The sequence below is a fragment of the Magnolia sinica genome, chromosome 1 (assembly GCF_029962835.1).
Source record: "Magnolia sinica isolate HGM2019 chromosome 1, MsV1, whole genome shotgun sequence".
Classification (NCBI taxonomy): Eukaryota; Viridiplantae; Streptophyta; class Magnoliopsida; order Magnoliales; family Magnoliaceae; genus Magnolia; species Magnolia sinica.
The window spans coordinates 109,820,317-109,845,517 of NC_080573.1; the positions used below are offsets into that span (position 1 = coordinate 109,820,317).

The following is a 25,201-nucleotide window of genomic DNA, read 5'->3' on the forward strand; positions in this document are numbered from 1 at the left end:
CATATACTATGTAATACTATTGAATCTAACATTTTGCTATGATTTTTATGAATGTTTTAAAGGCATATCCGTGTCAAAACTAGAGATCACTTCAACACTTAAATGTGCAAATTTTCATGTTAAAGTTTGGATTGAGAGTTCATTGTATACTGAAGACAATTTGCATATTTCTTTTAGTTACACTTGTTGGAATTAATAGAAAAAGAGTAGCAAATTTGTCTTGAGAAATTGACTGTTTAATTTGAGCCTCCAACCTAATAAATCTAATTGTCTCATTGTCTTTTTCCTCTATCATCCGTTTTGTACTAGTTTGTTCTTTTTCCAACACTCACACACCCACGCACTCACACCACAATGAGTACTCATAACCCATGACCTTGTGTTGAAACTCTTCTGAGTCTACCACTAAGGCATGAGTAAGGACCCACTTTGATCATTTACTTAACCATTCATTGATTAGGAAAATGAACAGTGCATATTTCATTGATCAAGATTGTTCACTATGTGAGGGCCACTTTTGATTGTTTGACTCTCTTAAAAGTCAATTTGATTAGGTGGCCCTAACAACCTAATCAGTACGTAGCTACGAAAATGAACGATCGATATTTGATTATAATAGATAAAGTGAAGTCATTGATATGGATGGGCCTCGAAATCACCTTCTATTCCTTGTCCCTCTTTAAAAGTAACTTTGATAGGATAATCCTAACAATCTGATTGATGGCTGGGAAAATAAACTGTCCATATAGTAAAGAAGAACCAGTTGCTAGTATGGATCTTAACCATCTCATCCATGGCTAAGAAAATGAATTGTCCATATTGATTTGTAACGTAGAAAGTCCCATCATTGATCTGGACCATCCATGATGAGTGTCGCAGAGAGTCCATTTGTTTAATGAGTTTAAATTATACAAAAGAATGTATTATGATTTGCATACTAACTAGTTATTTATTACAGATGTACCCCTTCAATCTGGCCCTTAGTATATTTAGTGTGACCCATTAAAAGAGGTTAAGTTAGAGTTGAGAAGACTAGTAATTATTATATGAGTCATCAAAAACAAGGAAATTGCTTAAGCAAGAAGAATTGAGAGAGAGAGAGAGAGAGAGAGAGAGAGAGAGAGAGAGAGAGAGAGTAGTTGTGGTGATCATCATGGTGGGGCCAACCTATTAAACAGATTGGATTTCATAAGCATGAAAAACTAATCTTTATTACATATAATAAGTGTAGTTGTGGATATTTTTACCCCTATAATTAGTCAGAGAGAATTTAAAACATGCTAATATACTATGCATGTTGCCCTTCTACAAGTGAGAGATTAGCCATACTCCCAATTTGAGGTCTTGGTATCGATCCCTAGCGGGGTTGGCTAACATGGAGTGTGTGTACTGACATGGGTGTGTACTAACAAAAAAAAAAGAAGAAAAAAGCCATACTCCCAATGTGATTATGACCAAGGTATTCAATATCAATAATGGTGGCTTCATGGATTTTAAAATGTGGCCTATAAGGGTTAAAAATATTTTGAAAGGGTAAAAAATGCATGGGCCACATACCGCGGTCTAGACTCAGACTCGCCAATGACCACTCCAGTACCAAGATCTCAGCATTGGTTGGTGTTGTGGCCCCCACTGTGACGTATGTGTTTTATCCACTTTGCCCATCTATTTTCCTAGCTCATCTTAAAGCATGGGCCCAAAAATGAGGCAAATCTAAATCTCAGGTGGATACACCACTGGTTATTGAACACCCACCATTAAAAACTTCCTAGACTGTTATATTTATTTGCTATCCAACTTGTTGATCAAGTCACGCAGACTTGGATGAAGTGAAACACAGATATCAACTTGATCCAAAACTTTTGTAGCCCCTAAGAAGTTTTTAATGGTCTGCATTCAATCACGCACAGTTTCCTATGGTGTAGTCCACCTGAGTTTGCATCTGCCACATTTGTGGGCTCATGCTTAAAATGAGCTAAGAAAATTAAGGAACAACATTGTTAAAAACATACATCATTGTGGGGCCCAAAGAGCTTCAAGTACCGACCAAGGTACTGGATGGGTCACCACTGAATCTGAATCCTTGCCGTCCCATGTTAGCTGCTACAGGACCGTTATGGGTCATTTTTTCATTACGGGCATTATACCCAATTGCACATCATTATGGTCATGCGACTATATTTTTAATACCTATTTATGACCAAACATTTTTAATACACTTTCTCAAGTAAGTTTTACAATGATAAATTCTGCGGATTTCAACACTGAGATTATGGGTTTGAATACTTAACGTGATATGTGAGGGTGTATGAAAAAAAAAAAAAAAAAACGTTCTACAACGGATGTGAAATTTTGGATGGAACCACTAACACCTAAGAGAGAGATACTATTAAATCCAATATGACTTTGACCAAATTAACCGTTTTTTAATTTTATTTTTTGGTCAATAAGCATTCTGAGGTAAGCTGAACAAGATAGATGGAATTTTGTATGAAACTACTCAAAAGTGTTATTTTAATAGAGCGTAAGCATAAATATATAATGGTCCATTGGAGGTAGCTTCCTAGAAAATAACCATATCAACCTCCATAGTAGTTTAAGCCACGTTTCTATTCCTTGTGAAACCTCTACACGTCTTACTTTTTTGAAGCTCATGCTTCTGGACTTCCTTTTCATCGAGAACGTGTACTCGAAAAACAATTAAGAAGAAAACAAACTTACTCGATTGTCTGGTTCGTCTGGGTTCCGTTCATTAGTTAGGAAGCATTGAGCCATTCTAGGATTGTCTCGTCTTAGAGATTTTCAGGGCATTGTCCATCCAAGGTGTGGCCCATCAGATCAACGGTGTGGATAGCCAAATGGGCCCACTTGTTCAAAGTGGACAAATACAAAATGCATTATGGACTTTATATGTAGGATTGCAGCCCGCCGGCCGGCCGGCAGGCCATGACCGAGTATCTCCAGCAGTCCAGGTACAGCTCAGGAGACAAAGGACCCGAGTCGACACCAAGCCAGCTGGCCGGACGCAGGTTGGGTACTACCCCCACCTGTCCCGAGCTTGGCATAGGCATGGACTCTGAGGGGTCACGTGATGTATGGATTTTATCCACACCGTCCATCCATTTTCCCATATCATTTAGTATGTATGATAAAAAAAAAATGAGGTAGATCCAATGTTCAAGAGCACTACACCACAGTAAGCAGCGGTAATAATGATGCCACCGTTGAAATCTTCCAAGGACCCTCATAATGTTTATTTTCCATCCAACCTGTTCATAAGGTCACATAGAGATGTATGAAGCTAAAAAACAAATATCATCTTGATCTAAAACTTCTGTGGCCCACAAGAAGTCTTCAACGCTAGGAATTTAATCCCCACTGTGTGGTCCATTTGAACCTTGGATCTACTTCATTTTTTGGTTTTATACTCTAAAATGATAAGTTAAATGGATGGCCGGTGTGGATAAAATCCATACGTCATGATGGCCCCTCAGATTCCCTGCTTGTGCCGAGCTCCGGACAGGCCCGTAGCACCCAATCCGTGTCCTTGTCAGACTACTGTGAAACTGGGCCCATCTCAGTCCGGACGTGGATTGCCTGCAACCCGTGGGGCCTACCATGATGTCTGTGAGAAATTCATCCTGTCCACCGTGATGTTTCAATTAACATTTTTCGGTCCACTTGAGATTTGGATCAACCTATTTTTTGGTATCATACTATAAAATGATATGTAAGAATGGGTGGACGGCATGGATGAAACAAATACATCATGGTGGGGCCCACAGAGCACCGACCACTAGCCATTGGCTAGTTGCAGGGTGAGTAGCCAATCCGTTTCCGGCGCAGACGGTGTGAACCCAAGATTCGGACCACACGTATCACGCGCATGTCACATGAGAATATATTCTTTGGGACGTGAACCGGAATATGGTAGAGCGATCTTTCCAAGGACACGTGATAGGGTGAATGTATTAATCAGGTCCACCCATACCACTGGCACCAGGATGGATGGCTTGGATTTTATCCATTACTTTCTTCTACAGTTTATCCAACTTCATATTTGAATGTTAACTGTTTTTTCTTTCCACCGTTTCTTTAATTTCCAAAGATCAGATGGACAGAATTTCTGACCATATCTAATTTTTGAAACATATATCATCCATGACCGTATCTTGCATATGTACGGATCCGATTTTCACATATCCATGCCACGTCTCATATGTAAAGATAGCCCTCTACCATATTCCGGTTCTTCCCACTCCACCGTATCATCTCACAAAGTGTGAACCCAAGAAAATATCATTTTGAATACGTTGGGATTCTCCAATTTCTGGTATTTAATAAAAAGACGAGGGTATTTCTGGAAATGTGAATTAGAGATTCATTCTCTGTAGAAGGGCATTTTGGGGAGAAAAAAATACCAGAAATTTCGCGGCTTTTTGAAGACTGATCCACTCGGTTCCCTGTGATACAAGGGTCAGAGCGAAGACTTGCGTTAGAACCGTTGAATATTAGCCACCGTTGGAGAAAGTCATCCTCCATTCAAAATCATACGCGTAGCATTAATGTACGGTTCATCATGTGGGACCCACATGATGGAGTTCCTTGATAGAAGTAATTCCATCAGGCAGATTTTGAGGAACTCCATCCACGTGGACGGTCTGGACTCTGTACAAACTCAAGGCTAATGTAAAAATAATTTATTTCATACTCTGGCTAAGTTGGATGATATGCAGGCACTTGCATCTGTACACGTGGCATATGTATGTTATGAAACCCACTGTAAGGAGATTATAACCTAAACTAATAGGGGATGATCATAATCTCTGTTTTATGAAAATTAGTTTGTTTAATTTGAACCTTTGTTTATCTTGTATGTGGCCCATCCATTAGATATCAGCTAATTGAACGGTTAGATATAATTTTAGTATGATTATTGGGGTGGAGATTGTCTAGTGAAGTGCAGATTTACTAGTCATGCACGCAATGAAAAGCATCATGTGAGCCTGCAAGCATGAAACCAACATTAAAAATGATAAAATTGTTATTTCATGTATAAAATCTTTACTTTTCACTGTCGATATCATGCCTAAAATCTTTAAAAAGTTACACTTTTCATTAAGTACTAGACCTAGTCCAATGCCCCACTGGAGGAGGACGTGGATTGCCATATCCTGTGATCATAAGCTAGGTGGGCCCACCATGATATTTATGAGAAATCCATTGTATCCGTCCCGTTTTGCTTGCTTATGTTAGGACGAGTAAAAAAAAAAAGCAAATCTCAAACTTTAACAAGCATGCAAAAGAAAAAAAAAAGAGTGGGAAGTGGCGGATGTTTTATGTTATCCAAACCCTTAATAAGGTTATTTCTCACTGGAATAAATTTAAAACACAAAAATATTAGTCTAATCCAAACCCTCTATTAGCCTTTGTATGTTTTAATGGTGGACATTCAATCCTCACATTTCTTGTTGTATGGTTGACTTGAGTTTTTGAATCTACCTTATTTTTAAACTTATCCTAAAATTAAGGGCGTATAACGAGCCGAATCGAGTTGAGCTGGCCTCAGGTCAACTTGGCTCGCCCACTAGCTGACCTTAGCTCGAATACGCTCAGCTTGGTTCAGTCCTTAAGCTTGATTGGTCAGCTTGGCTCGGTTTGATCAGCAGCTCAGGCAAGCTCGGGCCGACTTTGAGCCAAGATTGAGCCGAGCTCGCCACTGAGGCATTTTCACAAATACATGGAACACAACTTCAAAATTCCATTATATGTAAAACAGAAGTAATAGTTTTACAAGTATTTTATTAAATACCTTCTAAGCAACATAAAAACTTAGAAAAAAATGGTATTTGTTTCATGTACATACCTTTTTACCATCAGCCGCACTCCGTCAAGTCACTTCATCAAAGATTTGGTGAGCAACATCAATAACAAAGTAACCGAGTTGGCAATCTGGTTCAATCTGAGTTCAATTCGAGTTGGATTCGGTCTGAGTCGAGTTGAGCTGGGGCCAGCTCAAACTCATTTTCGAGCTCAAAAAATTAGCTCAACTTAGCTCGAACCAAGTCAAATCAAGCTTTTTCGAGTTGAGTTGAGCGAGCTAACCAAGCTAGCTCAATTCATGCACACCCCTACGTAAAATGAATTGACAGAGTAAATTTCTCACAGAGAGCAAAGTAAGCCCTACCTAGCTTCTTACCACAAGAACTTGTTGGACGCATTCGATATATTTATCAGGAAAGGAAAGGGAATGTAACTTTAAAAAAAAATCTCATGTTAGACTAACTTAAAAGTTCTCATTTTAGAGTCTTTGCTTATTTGTTGCTTGGTTGGTAGTAGAAATAATAGTTTACCTGAAAAAAACGGTTAACTAGAAAGCCGCTGGTACTAGTCAAGAAAAGAGAGAAGATGACCCGAAAGCGATTTGATAAGACGTTTGTAATTTTCATACTGAAGATGATTCAAGGCGATGTCCGTTCAATGAACGGTCCACATCTCATCATGCGTTGCTTGCTTGGTTTTACAAGATAAAGCAGATAGAGTTGTGATTGGATATTTATTAGACATGCATACATGAGGGCTGCTTGAGTTGATTAAGCGTACAAAAATCTTTCAATGCACTAGTTGCATTTGTACTTGTTGGAATCTACGTCATTTATTGAGACTGTCCATAACGTCCGGTCCATTTTTCTTCCACTATGTAAATATTATAGCAATTAAATAGTTCTAAACAATCATGACAATATCCTTTATTAATGATCTTGTCCATCCATTTCTCTATGCCACTAGATGGACGGTTTATATCATTCCATTATCAAGATTTTCCAAGGTAGCAGAAGATGAGTGGACTAAATCTAATGGCCAGACCAATAGATGGTTTGGATGGCAACGAGTCAAAACTAATAAGCCCATAAGATCATACATCTTCATGAATAATAATAAAATACATCTTTTTAGAATAATTCAACATGCTGACAAGATTGCTCATTGACCATAAACAAATGATCAAACGGCTTCGGTGGACCACACGTGGCTGGAATTATGTTTAAAAGAATAGAAAACTAAATAAAGAAAAAAATAAAATTCAAAAGAATGCTTGTTATGGTTAAAAAATGAGTTTTGTCTCATTTCAGTTTATTACCAGCGTATGGGGGCAATTCTGGATTAGAGTTAGTTTAACACCATTTAAAAGATGGCAGTGGCTCTTCAACCATGCACATGTAATAGTTCCACGGCAATCCTTACCATTCAAATTGCTGATCAATTATGGATGGTGTGGGATAAAAACATATATACAGAGATGGTATTAACCATCTGATTTTCCTTTGAATTCGAACCATTCACAATGTTACACTTAGACCATTCAATGGACAGCCACTAAAATGGATGGTTAGGACCATTTGATATCTATGATTTTAGAGTTATTCTAGATCCATGGTTGGACGCTTTTTGGATAGTTTTCACAACTGTATATTAGCACCACACATGAAGAGATGAGCCACCACCATTTTAAAATGGTACAATAACAAAAGACTCTTAACCTTGCATGGACGTGATTACAAGGCAACTCATCTACTCGCAGAGGCCGTTTCCTAGGTAAGATAAGTAAAGATCCAAGCCGTTCATCTTGAAAGTCCTGTAGCAAAATATAGATGCAATGAAATCAGGCCCGTCAGTTTGTTGGATTATCCCAAGATAGTGAAACAAACTAACTCGGTGAGAGTGAATTTATCAATATCCTCCATGCGTTGCATGTCCATCATCATTTCTGGCCCACCACATGCTCGATCATGCATAGAAACGGGCTAAGTGCACAAACAGAAACGAGAGTGTACTCAGGAGGACACGAGTGGCATTTAACATAAAGTATAAAATTCTGTTTTTTTTTTTTCTTTATCAACGTAATAATAATGTTTTATAAATCAAGGGTACTTTGGTCACGAAGGAAGCCGATTGCGTACTGAGTATCTCAGTACGCTAAACTCTGTGAGACCCACCATGATTTATATTTTTTATCCATGCCGTTCATCCATTTTACCAGATAAATTTAGATAAAATACTAAAATTGAAGAATATCAAAAGTTCAAGTGGACCACACCATAGGATAAAGTGTGATTTGAATGTATACCGTTGAAAACTTCTCGGGGGCTACAGAAGATTTGGATGAGTCTTATATTTGTGTTTTCCCTTCATCCATGTTTGTGTGATCTTATAAAAAAGATTGGATGATAAATAAACATCACTGTGGCCCTAGGAATCTTTCAACGGTGGATATCATATCCCAACTTTTTCAGTAGAGTGGTCCTCTTCAGCTTTTGATATACTTCAATTTTATTTTAATTAATGATCTATAAAAACGGATGGACGGCTTGGATAATACATATATTCATGGTGGGATCCACAGAATTTAATCAGTACGCTTAAGCGTTACTCGGTACGTGATCCGCTTCCATTCAGAAAGCTGCGAGGGTATTCTGGTCATTTACTTAGCAGGGAGGAGCATTTTTGTAATTTCAACAAACGGGGCAGGTATACGGCTTTTCTCTCCAGCCCATATATGTCTATAAAAGCGACGAATGAAATACGGAGGAGTTTACAGTAGATTGCTGAGACGAGAAACAGAAGCAGAAAACGGAATTTCTGGCGGGAAATTGAAGATTTTCTGTTTCTCCAACGGCTACATTTTTTTTTTCCAAGTTTTTGAAATCGTGGGTTTTTCTTTTCTTCTCTCTTTCTGAAAAGGACTAGGAAAAGAGATGGAGAATTCATCACATGGGCCTGCGAGTTTCTTCACGCAGGCCAACGCTCTATTGAGAAAGAACATCATTTTCCAGGTCTGGAGTTCTCTCTTTTCCCTTTTAATCCTATCTTGATTTGATTTCAATCTTTGACCATTTATTTATTATTATTATTATTATTTTGGGTTTTGGGTTTGTTGATAATCAGATTCTTATATGTGATTGAATTAATTGAAATTCTATACATTCTTTGCTTGGTTCTTACTCTTCAAATTAAAATTTGGAATTTTGGGTTTTTTTTTTTCCTTTTTAAGTTTCAAACTTTAAATGAACTTTCCAGATGGATTTCTATAGGATTTATGGATTTTTTTTGTTGAATTGTAATGCTTGACTTTTTAATGGGTTTATTATATTTTTCTTGCATACTGTTTCATGGGTTATGTTACCATGTTTTGGGTTTTGGGACGCGTTTGGTGGACCTGATATTGCAGTGAAACAATGTATTTCATCTTCTTATCATGATAGAAATTGTTTTTGGTTGACGATAAAGGCAGGGACTTCGTTGGATCTGATGTTCTTTTTTTTTTTTTAAATTTTTTTTTTTTAAAATAATAATAATAAAAATTGACTTTGGCATATATCCATGCGACTCCTGAAGTGGAAATGTTGTTGTTCTTTTCTCATTCTGTTAGTAGGATCAGTTTCTGGTGAAATTGAAACTGATTAGTTGTCCTTGATTTGATTTTTCTGGTCGGTGGGTCAACATCTCCTATGTGTAATTCTCTTGATTTTTAATGTTCTTGTGGGATTTATTGGATTGATTTTCTGTTCATTGAGAAATAACATGGTGTGAAAATTAGTAATGACTGGAGTTCCAGAGAGAGTCGGTGCTTGAGATTGTAGGTGGATGCATTGATTGATGAATATGGTTTTGATTATGAGCATAATTATGAATTTCGTATTAGGGAAAAGATTTGGGAAGGCAATCATTTGGTATTTAGGAAATTTCGGTAAGAATTCAAGAAAATTAAATAATTCTCTGCCTTTCTTCTTCCATCCTTCTGTGTTTCTTCCCTATAATTGTGCCGTCATGTGGTATTGGGTGGTGGGGAAAAGCACTCAACCCTCAGTCATGACTTTATTTTTAATGTATGAAAGAAGAATTGGAAAATGATCTTTTCAGAGTTTTACTGGACAGGTTGTGAGAAAAAAATCATTGAATTTCTCCAGAAGTTTGTTACAATAACTATATGAGGTCACTTTCTTTGGAGCAGTGCTCTTCATAGGAGTGTGAAGCAACAGGTCTCAGCCAAACACATGGCCATAAGTAACAGTTCATCCGCTTGGTCCCATTGTGGACGGGCAGCCAAAATACATACCATTTGGACAATCCTGACCATCTGATCAACTGACTTTTGCACATCACCTTTGTACTGTTGCAAATTATCTTTTTTATCCTTCCATCCATGGGAAATGAATGGACTTAGGTTTTCAAGAAGACACAGAATGAGATTTTTTTTTTTTTTTCAAATTTGTGCAGTTTGCTAGAGATTGCAATTTTATTTTATTTTCCATATGGAATACTATACTGCTCAGAAAAGTGTATATAGCATTGTTGCTGATTAAAAAAAAATAATTTAAATCGAGATGTTAATGTATTATTATTCAACCCATTGGTTTCGGTGTTGGTATCGTAAGTGTAACTATTAACATTCTGCCTTTCTATATGTTTTCCATAGAAGAAACAAACATTGGTAGGAAATTCGACAAACAAGTGATTTACTCTGCAGAGAACACCAGTTTAAACTAAAAGATATTATACCGAACATTTTCTGTACCATTGAGGTTTTCAGTTTGTGCAAGTGGGCCCATTTTTATATGCACCACTGTGGATGACGAATGTACAGAAAATCACCCAAATGGAGATTTCCTAACCATTCGATTAAGTGACCAACAAATAGATGGTTCAAAAAGAAAATGCAATAACTGTTTGCATTCTACCAAAAAAAAACGTAAAATATTCTATACAATCTGGTGATTGTGTGCGAGGGAGATCCATGGTGAGGCCATCATATGCGTGATTTGGATCACTGACCCGTGGTCCCACTTTTCAGACTGAAAACCAGAGTGCACTTACAAACTCTCAGCCTGACCATTGAATAAACACCTCTTAAACTAATGGGTTTGGTATTGAATCAGAGAAGACTATCTGTTTCTTGTATTGGATGACTTTTGACCTTTGTAGTTGCTTAATGAATGGAAACTAATTTTCACTGACCAAATAAATTCTAAAAATTATTATTTTTATTAAATTTCTCTAACCAAAGCACACTTGTTTGCCTCTTTGCAGAAACGTAATATGAAGACAAATGTTAGGCTGATTGCATTTCCATTTCTGCTCTGTTTGCTGCTTCTTCTCATGCAAAATTTGATAAACCATGAACTGGATAAGCCCAAGAACAGATGTGGCTGCACCTGCATTGATAGGGATGGAGATGGTGTATGTGAGAATGTATGTGGGATTGAGTACTCTACTTTAGATCAAGTAGCCACCTGTCCCATACCCAGCCCACCCGAGTGGCCAGCTTTCGTGCAAGTACCACGTCCTGAGTATCGTGCTGTAAGAACTGACGTTAGTCCATTTACGGACTTGCCAGATGAATCATGCAGAAGGACGCAGACCTGCCCTGTAGCCATCCTTCTCACTGGTGGTAATCGATCACTGGCAGAAAGTAAGCTACTTACTCCTTAGAATTTCAAACAAGGAATATAGGGCCCTGAGCTTTAGCAAACAAAAATATTTGCTGATTCTTTGAATTCCATGCATGTAGCGCCAATGGTTAAGTAATCCAGATCATTAATCTGATGGGCCCTACCATAGGTAGTGGGCGTCCCAAAATCTCCTAGATTAGATGATCCTAATCATTCAAACTATGGAATAGATAGTTAAGGAAAAAAACAGAAAATAGCAGGTCCACATTTAACCAAAAAAGAAGAAGAAGAAGCAAAAGATCAGATTTTTAGGATTTTCTAATCAGGAGCTTTTTTGGGTGTCCCCAATCCCATCCACTGTGGGCTGCATCAGATCTGTAGTGCGGGCCATGAGATCCCTCCGCATAAAGAATTGAAAGCATTGGAAAACAGTAGTTTTGCTAGGGCACATCAGATCAGTGGTCTAAATAGTTTACTGTTTATTTTTCTCGAACCTTGGTTCGACATCATACTATCTCCTTCTTTTAAATTTCTTTTGTAATCTGTTTATAGAATTTAAGATTTCTACTGACTACTGCTCTTTGCAATTGTTCTAATTGTAATTTATATGATCTTGGTAGGATTGGCGGAGAACTTATTTAAGAGTGATTTCTCTCCAAATTTCTCAGATTATATAACTGCTTTATCCAATGCCATCCCTGTAAGTTTGATCTCCATAACTGCTTTATCCAATGCCATCCCTGTAAGTTTGATCTCCTCCTCCTCCCCCCCCCCCCGCCAAAAAAAAGAAAAAAAGAAAAAAAAGAAACTGTAATGGCTTCAACAGGTTTTTGTGGTAGTTTATTCTCAAGGTGTCTTACAAAAATCATGGTCTGTGGAAATCTTTCAGGGGACGGACACAGTGACTGAGACTATAAATTATATTGAGCCTGCTTTCCTCTCTGGCAGACCCATTTATATTTTTCAACCTCAGTGCATGTCCAATTTTTCACTTTCCATTCCTATCAAGATAGGCACAAGTACACTTCAGCAAGGTAAACCATATATATATATATATATATATATATATTTCCTCTCTTTTTTTCTTTTTCTTTTTTCATGGTAGTGTATTCGTATAATGTGCAGCTAGTTTGAATGTAATTCTGTTTATCTGGACAAAATTTCAATATCCATCTGCCTATTACCAATAGTTTTGTATTGAAATTTTATACATTTAGAGGAATGCTACTTGTGGACATCCATTTGCAGGCACCCAACATGTGCTAGGTGGCACATGTTTGCAAGATCCAGGCTATTCATCAGTTGGGTCCCATAGTGAATTTTACCCATTGCAGAAATCAGGCTGGTCCACTAGTTAGGTGTATTGTATGTGTATGAAAGGCTAGAAGTTTAGAAAAGGATAACCAACTTTCCACATACAAGATTCAATGTACACGTGGTCCACCTGATGAGTGGACTGGCCTGATTTTTGTTCCAGGGAACATTTAGCTTGTTTCCTGCCTGATCAACCATGCGGCTCTTGCATGAGTGCCATTTTGGCATGCATGGTTGCTTGTGTTTGGCACTTGTAGGTATTAGTTTGCAAGTTTCCAGAGGTCATCTGTTTTGACCCCTTGCGTCCATGTTGGGGGTATGTAGCTCCTTTTTTTTTTTCCTAAGGTATCAAGTTCTAATAACATGGGTCGTTCGTGTTAACCTGTCTTGAGGCAAATGTTAGGTACTTACACTACTATGTAACAAGGAGAGTGCACTTTTTTGAATCGTGTTGTGCAGTGTTCGAATTATCTCTGATAATATCAAAATATCTCTGATATTATCTTTATCTCCAACTCAGTGATACCGATAACATTGGTAGCGATACCAGTAACGCTGGTAGTATAAAAAATTCCAGGTATTAGCAATGTATCAATATCGCTAATGTAATTGCCAATATTTTCAACTACGTAAATTCTAGGTGTCACTTGTATTGCCAATGCATTAATATCGCCAATGTATCACCTATATTTTCGACTATGTAAATTCTAGGTGATTCTTGTTTCATAAGTGTATAGATGATATTTCAATAATATCACCAACGTATTGATATCATCAAAATTTTGTTTATTAGAAAAAAAAATGTTTCAAATTTTTTTCATGGGCACATGCAATGTTCGAAATATCGGTATCGCGTTACATATCTCACCCTTGGGATACAGATACATATCGGTTATCGAATGGGATATATCGTTTGTATCGCGTAATGTATCGTTGTTGTTGGAAATATGGGAAAACATTGGATATTGGTCGATTTTTTCTACAAAAATTCAGTGATTGTTAAAAAAGACATCAATACACACAAATCAAAACATAAAAAAAAATAAGTGCACATAATAGGCTTCTTTGTATGGGGTCCTAATCTATGCGTTGTCTAACTGAATTGATACAAGTACATTCAAAGTCTATTCATATAATTTATAAACGTAAGAAGACGTGTGGAAACACAAGCAATACATTCAAAATCAAAAGAAGAATCATGAGATTAGGTTACACACATGTTTGATTTTGAATTTTTTTTTTTAAAAATTTTCTGCAACTTGGTCCTTCTCCAAATCTCGAAATCGAAGTTCCCAATCCATGATTTTTCATGCCATGCAAAACATGAAAAATCATGGATTTGTAACAATTTCACACTAATTTAACATGATTTACAGGAAAAAGAAGGATCGAAAAAAAATGCTCACCGGATCGAACATGTGAGATATATCCCACTGCTTGTGTGTTTTGTATCGCACAGGTGGGATACAAGATATATTGTGGGATATATCGGCCGATATCATCGATATTTAAAACACTGGGCACATGGTTGTATGTAGTGTTCAATTTGTCATTGATAATATTGATAATATCTCGATATTATCGATATCGCAACATGCGATATTGAAACCACAATATTTCGTTTCCTTTCCAATTGCTGATGATTTCTTAGTGAAATATCATGTGTTGTTGATGTTTTGTAATATTGATGGATGTTTGGATGGAAGGTTGGATGGTTAACTGGGCCGGATGTGATCGTTGGACTGATTTCTTACAACAACACATGCTTTTAAGGCCCCACTAAATGGAAACTTGCTATGTATCCATTCTTTTTGCAATTTTTTATTTCTAAATATGCAAATATATACATTTTAACATCTCCTGAAGTTTCGCTAAAAATTCCACCGTTTTCCCCATGTTTCCCTGCATTTCTGGTTATCAGCGATATTATCGGTGATATCGATATTGTTTCCGTATCCCCAGCGAATGAAACTTGTAGCGATACCGATACTTTGAACACTGCTTTGTCGAACGCATGTTGGTGTCCATGTTTCAAACACTTCTGGAAACAACTTATTGTTTATATACTAAAGGTAAAGTTGTTCGGATGAGCTTTGACTACATGGCATCCTTTTCCTCTTTCCGTTTTTCTCCTTTTCACGATTTCTGTCTCCCTGTCTGTATTCAATAACCACCTACATCTCCCTCTTAATGAAGTGTAGTAACCACTTCAAAATCATAAATAAACTTTTTCGGCATTGTGGCTGATTAATTAAGGAAAGGAAATCTAATAATATTTGGCAAACATGCCAACGTTGCACGCATGATATTTGCACCCTCTTGTGAGCATGGTATGCCGTAACAACCGTTACAGGGCCATAAAGGCCGTTACATAAAAGTAATGGTGGCAACCGTTACATGTTACGGGGTCGTAACGGCCGTAGCAACCATTATGGGAAAAATGACTCGTAAATCCTAATGCCGTTACGGTCTCCGTAACGGTCTGTTATAGGGCAAATACATATTTTTTGGGCTTTTTTCTTTTCAATAAAGAAAAAGATATTGTAAAAACTGTTATGGGGGCCATAACAGCCGTTACAACTCGTATCGTAAAGGAAACAGTGGCGGCCGTTCTGGCCACCGTTACCGTTATAGATTACCTTGCCTGTGAAATGGTTTACTTGAGTTTTAGGCCAATGCATGTTAAGAGTGGGTTCCATCAATGAATGAACCTAGATCCTGCATACATGACATTGGGGTGTGTGCATGAAATGCTCCATTCATCCCCTAAAACAAATAACACTAGCATTTGTCAAGTTTGGCTGACATCAGATCATCATTATTTTGGTCCACAGCACATGCATAGTGGGGCAAACCACTTAACGACTTGAATCTTAAACTCACTACATTGGCATGTGGTGAATGTTTTTCAACATGTGCACCTGTGCATGGCATGTTTTTGTACTCGTAAAAAACTACTTTTATGTTTAATTGTTATATCTTCTATTATTGGGATTGAACATATAAATAATTTAGGTTTTTCTTTGTTATTATTATTATTATTATTATTTGTATTTTTCATATATTTAACTCCGATATTCTATTAGAAAGTTAGAATATAGTATTTAATAATTTTAAATGTGTGCCTAATGTGTCAACAAATCTGATGACTTTTAAAAGTCCATGGTCTGATGCTCCATATCCACATATGACATTGACACTTGTATTCATGTCCAAATTACATGTGTAGTTGTGAAAAGGTATTGCCCATCAAGTATGCATTCCCTTATGTGGAAAAGCATGTGTGTTTGAAGTGACAACATGGGATCTTATTCGTTGTAGAATTTCAGACTGGCGGGTCATACTACATACACTAGGGAGCATCAGTGTGTACCTATATGCATTTTTGTAGCAAGTTGCATTGATGTTTTATTGGTACCTGCACTTTCCTTTTTGGATTGCCATGCTTAGATATGCATATTGGTGATGCACCTATCCATGTACTTGTATTCTGTGCAACACTGTTCTCCATTCAGGAAGGCTGCATTATGAGTTTCCTTCTTTTTTGAACTGAGCTTCAGATGTCAAATGCGTCCAAGGCATACATTCATGGCGTGATAGTGAGTCGGTGATAAACAATGAGCTGTTTAAGGGTTTCCGGGAAGGGAATCCTGAGAGGAAGATTAATGAAGTCATTGCAGGTTCATTCGCTTCACCTTCTTGTTTCTTCATGTACTTAATTCGATTTTTGTTTCTCATGCACAGCTTCTCATACACTTATCTTTTCTTCTTCTTCTTCTTCTTCTTCTTTTTTTTTTTTGTTTTTTGTTTTTTTTTCTTGCAGCTTATGATCTCTTAAACTCAAATGAGAATATTTTTAATCTGAGTATTTGGTATAATTCAACCCTTAGGAATCACACTGCAAGTGGTCCTATTGGGTTGGTGCGTGTTCCACGTTCATTGAATATGGTACGTATTCAAAAGTATCATAATCAAAGTTTTATATGCATTATTTCTTTGGCTTGCAACAACTTATCTATGCTAGATATTAACACTAGTAGCATTCGGTCAATTTTACCCTTGCAATTACTCATTGGGAGGGGCATTAACAAATAGCTTTTGGTTGTTGCTGGCCCCTCAACTGAATGGCATTTTTTCCTTTTCAATTCATTGCTGAAAGTAGCTTGCTCCCACTTCTTCCTCTGTGTGTAGCTCGCACGTAAGCATAGTGTTAAGGAGACTGCAACAAAGGCTCTGTGGGGCCCACTGTGATGACTGTTTGATATCTACACTGCACATCTGTTGTGTAGGCTTATGTTAGGATATCAGCCCTAGAACAAGGCAGGCAGATATGGGCCACAGCACCGGAAATTGCACTTATATCACCTTTGAGAAGAATAACATAAATAACTAGGAAAGAGTGACAATTTCACTAAAATATGCATTTCATCAACACTCCTCAAGTTGGTGTATGGACAACAAGTTGACTCAGTTGCTCCTTCATGCACATATTGCTTCTCTTATTACCATTTTTGCTATTAGTTTTTCAAGTGCATGGGTACTTTCTGTTTTCCCATATGTGAATTGCAGTATGGTTATTTAAATGCATCTCCATAGTCCCCTGACAGTGGAACCCAGCTTTTACCAATAAGTTTGTCAATCATCTCATTTCAAACACTGTGTGAGCCATTGTTCTAATTTTTTTAAAATAAAAATAAAAAAAAATAAAATTTGTTTTGTGCTCGACTTGATAAGAAAATCTATTTCTTGCTTTCCCATGCATGGTTTTAAATAGCGGTTTCAGAGTGACTTGCATGGAGATCGAAACAGGAAGTATTTGCACCGACTTGTTCTGACTTGGTCTGAATTGTTCCGGTGTGTCCGTTTCAAAGTGTGACTCATCCGGTGACTCGTTTTGTTGCCCATTGAAATAGAGTATAATTGGCCGGGTTGACTCGACTTCATATGATATTTAGAAGATGCTTCCATGAGACCAGGTTTAAGGCTGTCAATGGGATCTATCAAATACCCAAAGTATTCTATCCGATTTAACTGAATCGATGTCAAGATTTCGGGCTTGACTAATATCAGTTCGGATTTGGGTTCAACAATATGGATTATTAAAATCGGGTGTTGACAAGTTAGTCTTGCATGATGAAAGTCAGGAATTGGTGTTATCAAGTAGGTTAGTTCCCAACCAATCTTTGATACGAACCACGGTCACAAAGACATTCTTCAAAATTAGATCTAAGTAGGTGAGTCTGTGAGAATATTGTATATATGGGTTATCATTAGTTGTAATATACTATGTATAGAGAAGCTCTAAATAAGCTTTCTTGTATAGTCGTGTAGAGTGGTTATTTAAACCCACCTTTGGGTTGAAGAAATACAGAAAAACATCTCCAAATTCTTAAGTTTACATGGTATTAGAGTAGGAGGTCATATGTTCGAATCTCGAGAGCAGCAAATATGCCTCACTAATATATATTATTCTCCCACAGGGGGTTAGGAAAAATCGGGTCCGGCCCAGGGACCGGGATATCAAGCCCGACCTATTTATGGTGTGAGTGTCCCTCCACCCTTGTTAGTATGTTCCCGTGCAGAGTTTTCGTCCCGCACGTGCAGGGGAGTGTTGAAGTGATAAAGTCCCTTGATATACATTGATACACGTACACCACACTCTGACAGCTTAAGCTTTTGGAGTAAATGGTTGTTTGACAGAGTCAATAGGTTTGGCACCTGGTATCCCTATTTCCTTGAAAATAAGTACTTGCTTTCTTTGCGAGTAAAATAAGTACTCTGTTTATTTGGTGCCTGATCATGTTCACGGTGTGGACACACTTCTTGTCCTTATTTGATATGATGTGGTCTATGCTGAGCTCAGTTTTTGACCTTCTTTGGGCTTGGCATGGGGGTGGGATCTCCAAAAAGGTTAGGGCGATATGGCAATTGATATTACCAGCTATGTGGTGGGCTATTTGGGGCAAGAGGAATAGATGTTGCTTCCGAAATACCATAGGCTCATGCGAGGTTGTGGTGGGCGTGATCAATGTCTCCATGTCCTGAGTGGGCAACTCTTTTGAATATAGAATTTGATTGTATTAAAGCATCATTAGGGTTGTAATCTTTTGGGTTCTCCGTCTTTTTATTCTTTTCCCATTCCCATTATCCCTCAAACAAAAAAACCATTATCCCTCAAAAAAAATAAAAATAAAAATAAATAAATAAATAAAAAATCCTTGAGCTAGCTGCTTGAATACCCAAGATGTAAATGCTCCAGATCTTTGATATCTAAGGCTCCAACTACAAATCATGAGGTGAGAGTTGGTCTGGACACCGTGATCCATTAGAATAACCCAAATAAATGAGAGGATGCATCTTGTTTCTTTTCTTGACAAACACAAACTAGTAAACATTGCATCTTTTAAACCATATTTCCATCGTTCCTTCCTATACTTCTAAAATCAAGCCCCGAGAGATTGTAGGCATAGATATATAAACATTCCTTCTTTGGTTTACTGATGTTTCCTTCCTCCCCATTTCACTGAACTCAATAAGTCATAAAAGCTTTTCCATGGAGATCTGCAATGCTGATGTCACATGTACAACTGTGACACCATTTGTCAAATAAAGGTTGCTTCTTTGATTTGCATTCACCATCTTGAGATGCCTTGTCCATTGAAATACTACTTTGATACCAATTTAAAATAAATGAGAATTATATCGATGGAAGAGAAGGATTCTAGGGTTCTAGCGGCATGATGGTCTGTCCAAAACCACAATATGCTTTATTATATATAACGTGGGTTCATAAATTGAAGTAAATAAAGGACAATAAAGGAAAAGAAAAAGATGATAACAAGAGACAAAATACCACCCAAAATGCATAACGCTTAGTATAGATGAGCATATTTATTGTTTAAATTGAGCTCTATACCATGCAGGGGAAGAACAAGAATTTAGAGAGTGAAAATCAGCCCTCTCTAGGCAATGCCTTTTTTTTTTTTTCCTTTTTTAAACCTTCTCAGGATTGCATTTGGAGTGTTGAAAATTCCAAACAGTGCCTCCAAGAGAGACTTCCTTGTCTATGCAAGAGCTTATGCTTTCAACTGTGTAATTTAGTTATTTAAACTTTATCTGTATTGGACGGTTCTTGATAATCTCAGCTAAAGCAGTCCTATTCAGTTTGACTCTATAAGTTGCGTTCCATGCATCAAATATTTGTTTTGTTTATGAGTATGGTCTAGAGCTATATGTGATTTCCATCTTATAGTCACTCTTGTTCAGTTTTGGAAGACGGTCTTCTTAGTTTAGAAGCTAACACTTTCTAAGTTGCGTTTAATCATTTTTCATCAATTTTCATATTGATATCTTTTTGTGCTTGCTAGTTTTAGTATTATACAGTGAACAACACGCTGATTTTTCTTGTAGGCCTCAAATGCTTACCTCCAGTTCTTCCAAGGTTCTGGTGTAAAGATGCAAGTTGATTTCGTCAAGGAAATGCCCAAACCTGGAACACGGGTTAGGCTAGATTTTTCTTCTCTTCTTGGTGGACTTTTCTTCACTTGGGTCATCTTGCAACTTTTCCCGGTAAGTAAGGGAGGTCTTAACATAGGTGTGGTTTCATCACTAGATGTGGTAGATTGTATGCAGTTTGTTTTTGATTCGTGATCTGTTTCAAAATTTATGTGAATTGATTGCCGGAAGCTTGTATGTATTGTTCGTACATTTGTTGCAAAATTGGTAATGAATTTAAATTATAAAATTTCTTATTAGCATTCCTGATGGGGACATCATGCACACACCCCCTCAACGCACGTATTCGAGAAGGAGGTGGGCCCTACTTTCGATTTGGATAGACGACGATATCTTTGGAGGGCCTCATAATTAGGGGATGCGTTATGGAGTATTGGAGTGGACCCGATCATCACATAGATCCTACCATCGGATCTCATGATCGTGGCCCACTACTTTAGATGATCTACGATTTTGAGTTTTGACTATTTTTGTTATTTAAAACATCATGAACGGCTTTGATTGCTTAGATTAGTTATTTTATTTGCTTTAGCTTTGGTATTAGTGTGCGCACATGGCGCAAGGGTAATTTTGTCTTTTCTTGGGTTTAGGGTTTTCTTATAAAAATAGCAATCCCATGTAGGTATTGGGATGATATTTGATGAATAAAAATTCTGGCGTTTCTTCCTCTCTCTCTCTTTGGGTTGAAGAATCGAATTGGGTGCGAAGCTCTCCCTTTCTCGAAGGGTTAACTATCGTGGTGCGAAGCTACATCCGCTCCAAAACATCTCCATCTTCTTACGCATCACATCCATCACCCTCTACACCCCTTTCACCATCAGTTTCACCCTTTTTCGCATCCACGTTTTCTTCTACAGCAGTGCACAAACAAATTTTCTGATTCTGGCCCATCCGAGGGGTTGAAACTTCGGCGGAGTACTACGCACACACCTTGCGACGGATCGACGTGCAACTTGGTATGGATGTAGCCTATCTCTGGCCGATCCTAGCCTAGAAGTCGGTTTCTGACTTTGTGGGCCCCACACACATGCAGATGACCTGTCATGCACGTGCGTCCAAGTCATCTGCTACCCAGCGTGCGTGACTTGTCCCAGGTTCTCTTTTTCCTCTATTTCCTTCTCTTTTGACTAAAAAAACCCCTTAATCCAAATCCTTAACCCTAAAGAGTCCCAAATCCCAATTATCCCCAATTTTCAAACCGTAGGTTTTTCTCCCAAATTGAAACTTAGTGAATCTGATGAGTTGGGAACAATCCTTTGCAAGAATGGATGATTCTTATACTCCTTTGGGCTTGTTTGGCTTATAATTTTATTTGATCCAGCCCTAAAGTTGTGTAGGCTTGGACCCCCATAGATTCCCCTTTTTGAATGTTTGATAGTATGTAGGATGTTGAATTTTGGGATTGTTTAATATTGGTATAATCACGAGCTTGATCTCTTGCACTTCATATTTAATTTCATCTCTTGCACCAAATTTGGTATCAAAGCACAAGGTTGTCATAGGGGAATACAATGTATGATTAGGGGTTAGTTCATATATATATATATGCACCACACCCATTCAGTTAGGGCTGTTTAGAGGTCCATAATTCATGATATAGGCTGCTGAAATTTCTGATATTAGAAAGTTAGCAATTCACATTGCTGAATTTTCAGTTGTTCATTTATTTTGACAACCATATTGCTGGATTTTTGTAGAGTTGCGTAATTTCGTCCATATAGCGTCCTATAGGTTCATCTAATATCATTAGGGTGCATATAGTGGAGTCTAGGCGCATATAGTTGCATCTTAGGACCCCTTGAGTTGTGTAGTGCATGCCCACACGTACTGGACACGGCTTTGGTCTGCACCCCATTATGAACACCGAGCAATTTACCGAGTCTCTTAGAAGAATAACCCAAAAGTTGGACACCATGGATACAAGCATCAAAGCATCTTCGCAACAGGTTAATATTCGTTTGGACCAATTAGATGCATGCGTCCATCAAGTTGAAACCTCCACCCGAGCAAACACCATCATTGGTGAAGATACCCAATCTCAGGCAGGTGGTCAGGAGGATAGACAAGGGAATAAAAGTGGCCAATGAAATGGTCATGGGCGCACACCTATGCACCCATCCCGCGAGGGGCATCGTGATCATTATGACCCATACGCGCAACTCCCTAAGGGAGTTAAGGTAGATACTCCTACGTTTAATGGCCACTTGGACCCTAAAGCTTTTTTAGATTGGTTGGTGGATATGGACTACTATTTTGAGTGGTACGACATATCAGATTTTCGCCGAGTCCGATTTACTAAGATGAAGCTTGTGGGCCAAGCAAAGAGGTTTTGGACTACCGTGGAACAAAAGAAAGAAAGGTTGAGGGAACCCCCAATGGTCTATTGGGAAGAAATGAAAGAAATGCTAAAAGAGAAGTACCTCCCATTCTCTTATCACTTGAGATTGGTTGAAGATTGGCAGTCTCTTCGACAGGGTTCCATGAGTGTGGCTGAGTAATTGAGAAGTTCGAAGAGTACTTGACCTGGTATGAGGTTGAGGAGGATCACGTACTCACTCTTGCTCGATTTAAGACGGGCCTCCATTTTGACATCAGGAGAGTTGCTCGCAAAAGACATAGACACTCTTGAACAGATGTATCAAGTGGTGTTGGAGGTCGAACAATACCTCAAGGCATCTATGGGAAGGCGGTTTGAGTCCTATGATTCTGGCACTAAGGCCAACCCTTCTGGGGCTAAGCCTGGCACTGGATATCAATACAAGCCTTCCAATAATTTTCAGTTAAGGCCTAAGGATGATAAGGGTAAAGGAGTTGTTGGGTCTAGCTCGCGTAGAAGCGATGCGACTAGATGTTTTAGATGTCAGGAGTTTGGTCACTTTGCCCACCAGTGTGGCACGAAAGTGATGTGGGGACATATGATGACCTAATCCTAGATGCATGTATAATCAGGTTAAAGAATATTCAAATAAAGATACCAATTAACTAATCGTTTCCAGTCAAAGGGATTAAGTAAATTTCAAAACAAAGATGAGGTCATTCCGTCAGGATCATGCCCCTTGGCATAAAATCGCGTAAATAGTAAAAATGGAGGACGTTGGGATATGAGGATATCCCAAATCAAGCATAAGTCAGTCCACAATCAAGTTTGGATATGATTCTATTGACTAACCATCCCTCTTTTCCGTTCAAACTAGAAAGGGGATTTCCAGAGAGGAATGAAAGGGGTAAAGAATGAAGGGTTCAAGATGAAGAAGATATAGGTCCTTTTGTCGTCAAAAGAAAATGAGGATAATTCTTACCTTTTCCTGCACCTCAAAGATCTAGAAAGAAGGAAACTTGAAATCGGGGTGGAATCACCTAAGGGCCAATCCTGAAACCATAATCTCTCAAGTAAAGAAGAAGAAAAGAGACGAATTTCTATTCATTCAATAATAATGAAAATAGGGTTTCTCACAACGTATATATAAGCTATGGAAAAAGTAGAAGTGCACTAAAGCGTCTGAAAACAAGAAAAATAACAAAAAAGACGAAAAGTAAAGAAAGCGTAATAAAGTCCTTCAAATAAGGAAAAGAACAAAAACACTTATGTGGCAGGGTGTGAAATCCGACCCATGGATCTATGGTCAGGGTGCGGTCATGCCGCTCCTGCACTCGTAACACATCAGAAAATGGGTCCAATGGACCCAATGTCCATCCACATCAACTCCTCCGCTCCGGTACTTTGTCGGCGATGCCTCCTCCTCTAGTACACTCTAAAGGGTGCACCACTGATGTCAGCATCAATTCTCCCCGGGTAGGAAGAATTAGCCACTTACAAAATGAACTCCTGTATCTCTCGAGCAAATTGGGGTCGATGCACTGCAGTTTTGCCTTTGTGATCCAAGATTTACCTGTAATGGGCCTGTTCCTCCATTTGACTAGGAATTTCTGGAAACCCCTAGAGCAAGTGGAAATCGCCTCAGAGTCCAAAATTTCCTCTATCTCGTCTCTTCTCAGTGCAGGTGGAAGAGAAGGTAAGATGGGTACAGGAAGATCAGGCTGTGGCCAAGGTCCATATATAGGGAGGGTCTGGGAAGAAACAGGCGGACCAATGGATAGAGGTAATGGCTCGTGAAAGGGAATTAGATCTTCCACATTAAATGTAGAATTGATGCCCATGGTAGCAGGGATATCAACAACATCAGCATTAGACCCCAACCTTTTTACAATTTTATGTGGGCCTATGCTACGGGCATGAAGCTTCTTCATAGATCCAGGTGGAAACCAATTAGACCTAATACGAACCATGACATCATCTCCAGGCTGAAATTCCCTAAATCTCCTATGAGTGTCAGCAGAAAGTTTATAATGTTCATTACTTGAATTAATCTTTCTCCTGATCTCCCTATGCAATGCATGTATAGGTTGTGCGAAGAACTCTCCTAACTCTGAAGGACGCTGTGGGGTAGCCATGGGGATCAAATCTATAGGGGCTCGGGGTCTAAGACCTGAAACAATTTCAAACGGGCTCATTCCTGTGGACCTATTCACCGAAGAATTATACGCGAACTCTGCCGTGGGAAGAACAATGTCTTAGGTTTTGTGGTGGTCTCCAACCAGACATCTTAACAAATTCTCTAGGCTACGGTTCACTACCTCTGTTTGACCATCTGACTGGGGATGATATGCTGAAGAAAACTGGAGCCTCGTACTCAAAAGTTGCCTGAGAGTCTTCTAAAAATAACTAGTGAACCTAGTATCTGTGTCAGACACGATGGATCTAGGTACTCCATGGAGTCGCACAACCTCCTGAAAGAATAACTTAGCAACATGGGAGGCATATGAGGTCTTATAATAGGGTAGGAAATGGGCCATCTTAGAAAATCAATCAACAACTAAGAGTATGGAGTCGTTCTTACGAATAGTCTTGGGAAGCCCAAGCA

General features: G+C 38.3%; 1 protein-coding gene across 1 annotated transcript in view; it reads left to right on the forward strand.

The window, feature by feature from the left end:
• Positions 1-8,579: 8,579 nt before the first annotated feature.
• Positions 8,580-25,201, forward strand: part of LOC131253722 (ABC transporter A family member 7) — a 54,305-nt gene continuing 37,683 nt past the window's right edge. The window contains exons 1-7 of the mRNA XM_058254861.1: positions 8,580-8,834; positions 11,089-11,470; positions 12,071-12,150; positions 12,340-12,484; positions 16,325-16,444; positions 16,588-16,712; positions 20,175-20,333. Coding sequence (XP_058110844.1) covers positions 8,757-8,834; positions 11,089-11,470; positions 12,071-12,150; positions 12,340-12,484; positions 16,325-16,444; positions 16,588-16,712; positions 20,175-20,333 — 1,089 coding nt within the window. The 5' untranslated portion in view covers positions 8,580-8,756. The remainder of the gene's footprint in view (positions 8,835-11,088; positions 11,471-12,070; positions 12,151-12,339; positions 12,485-16,324; positions 16,445-16,587; positions 16,713-20,174; positions 20,334-25,201) is intronic.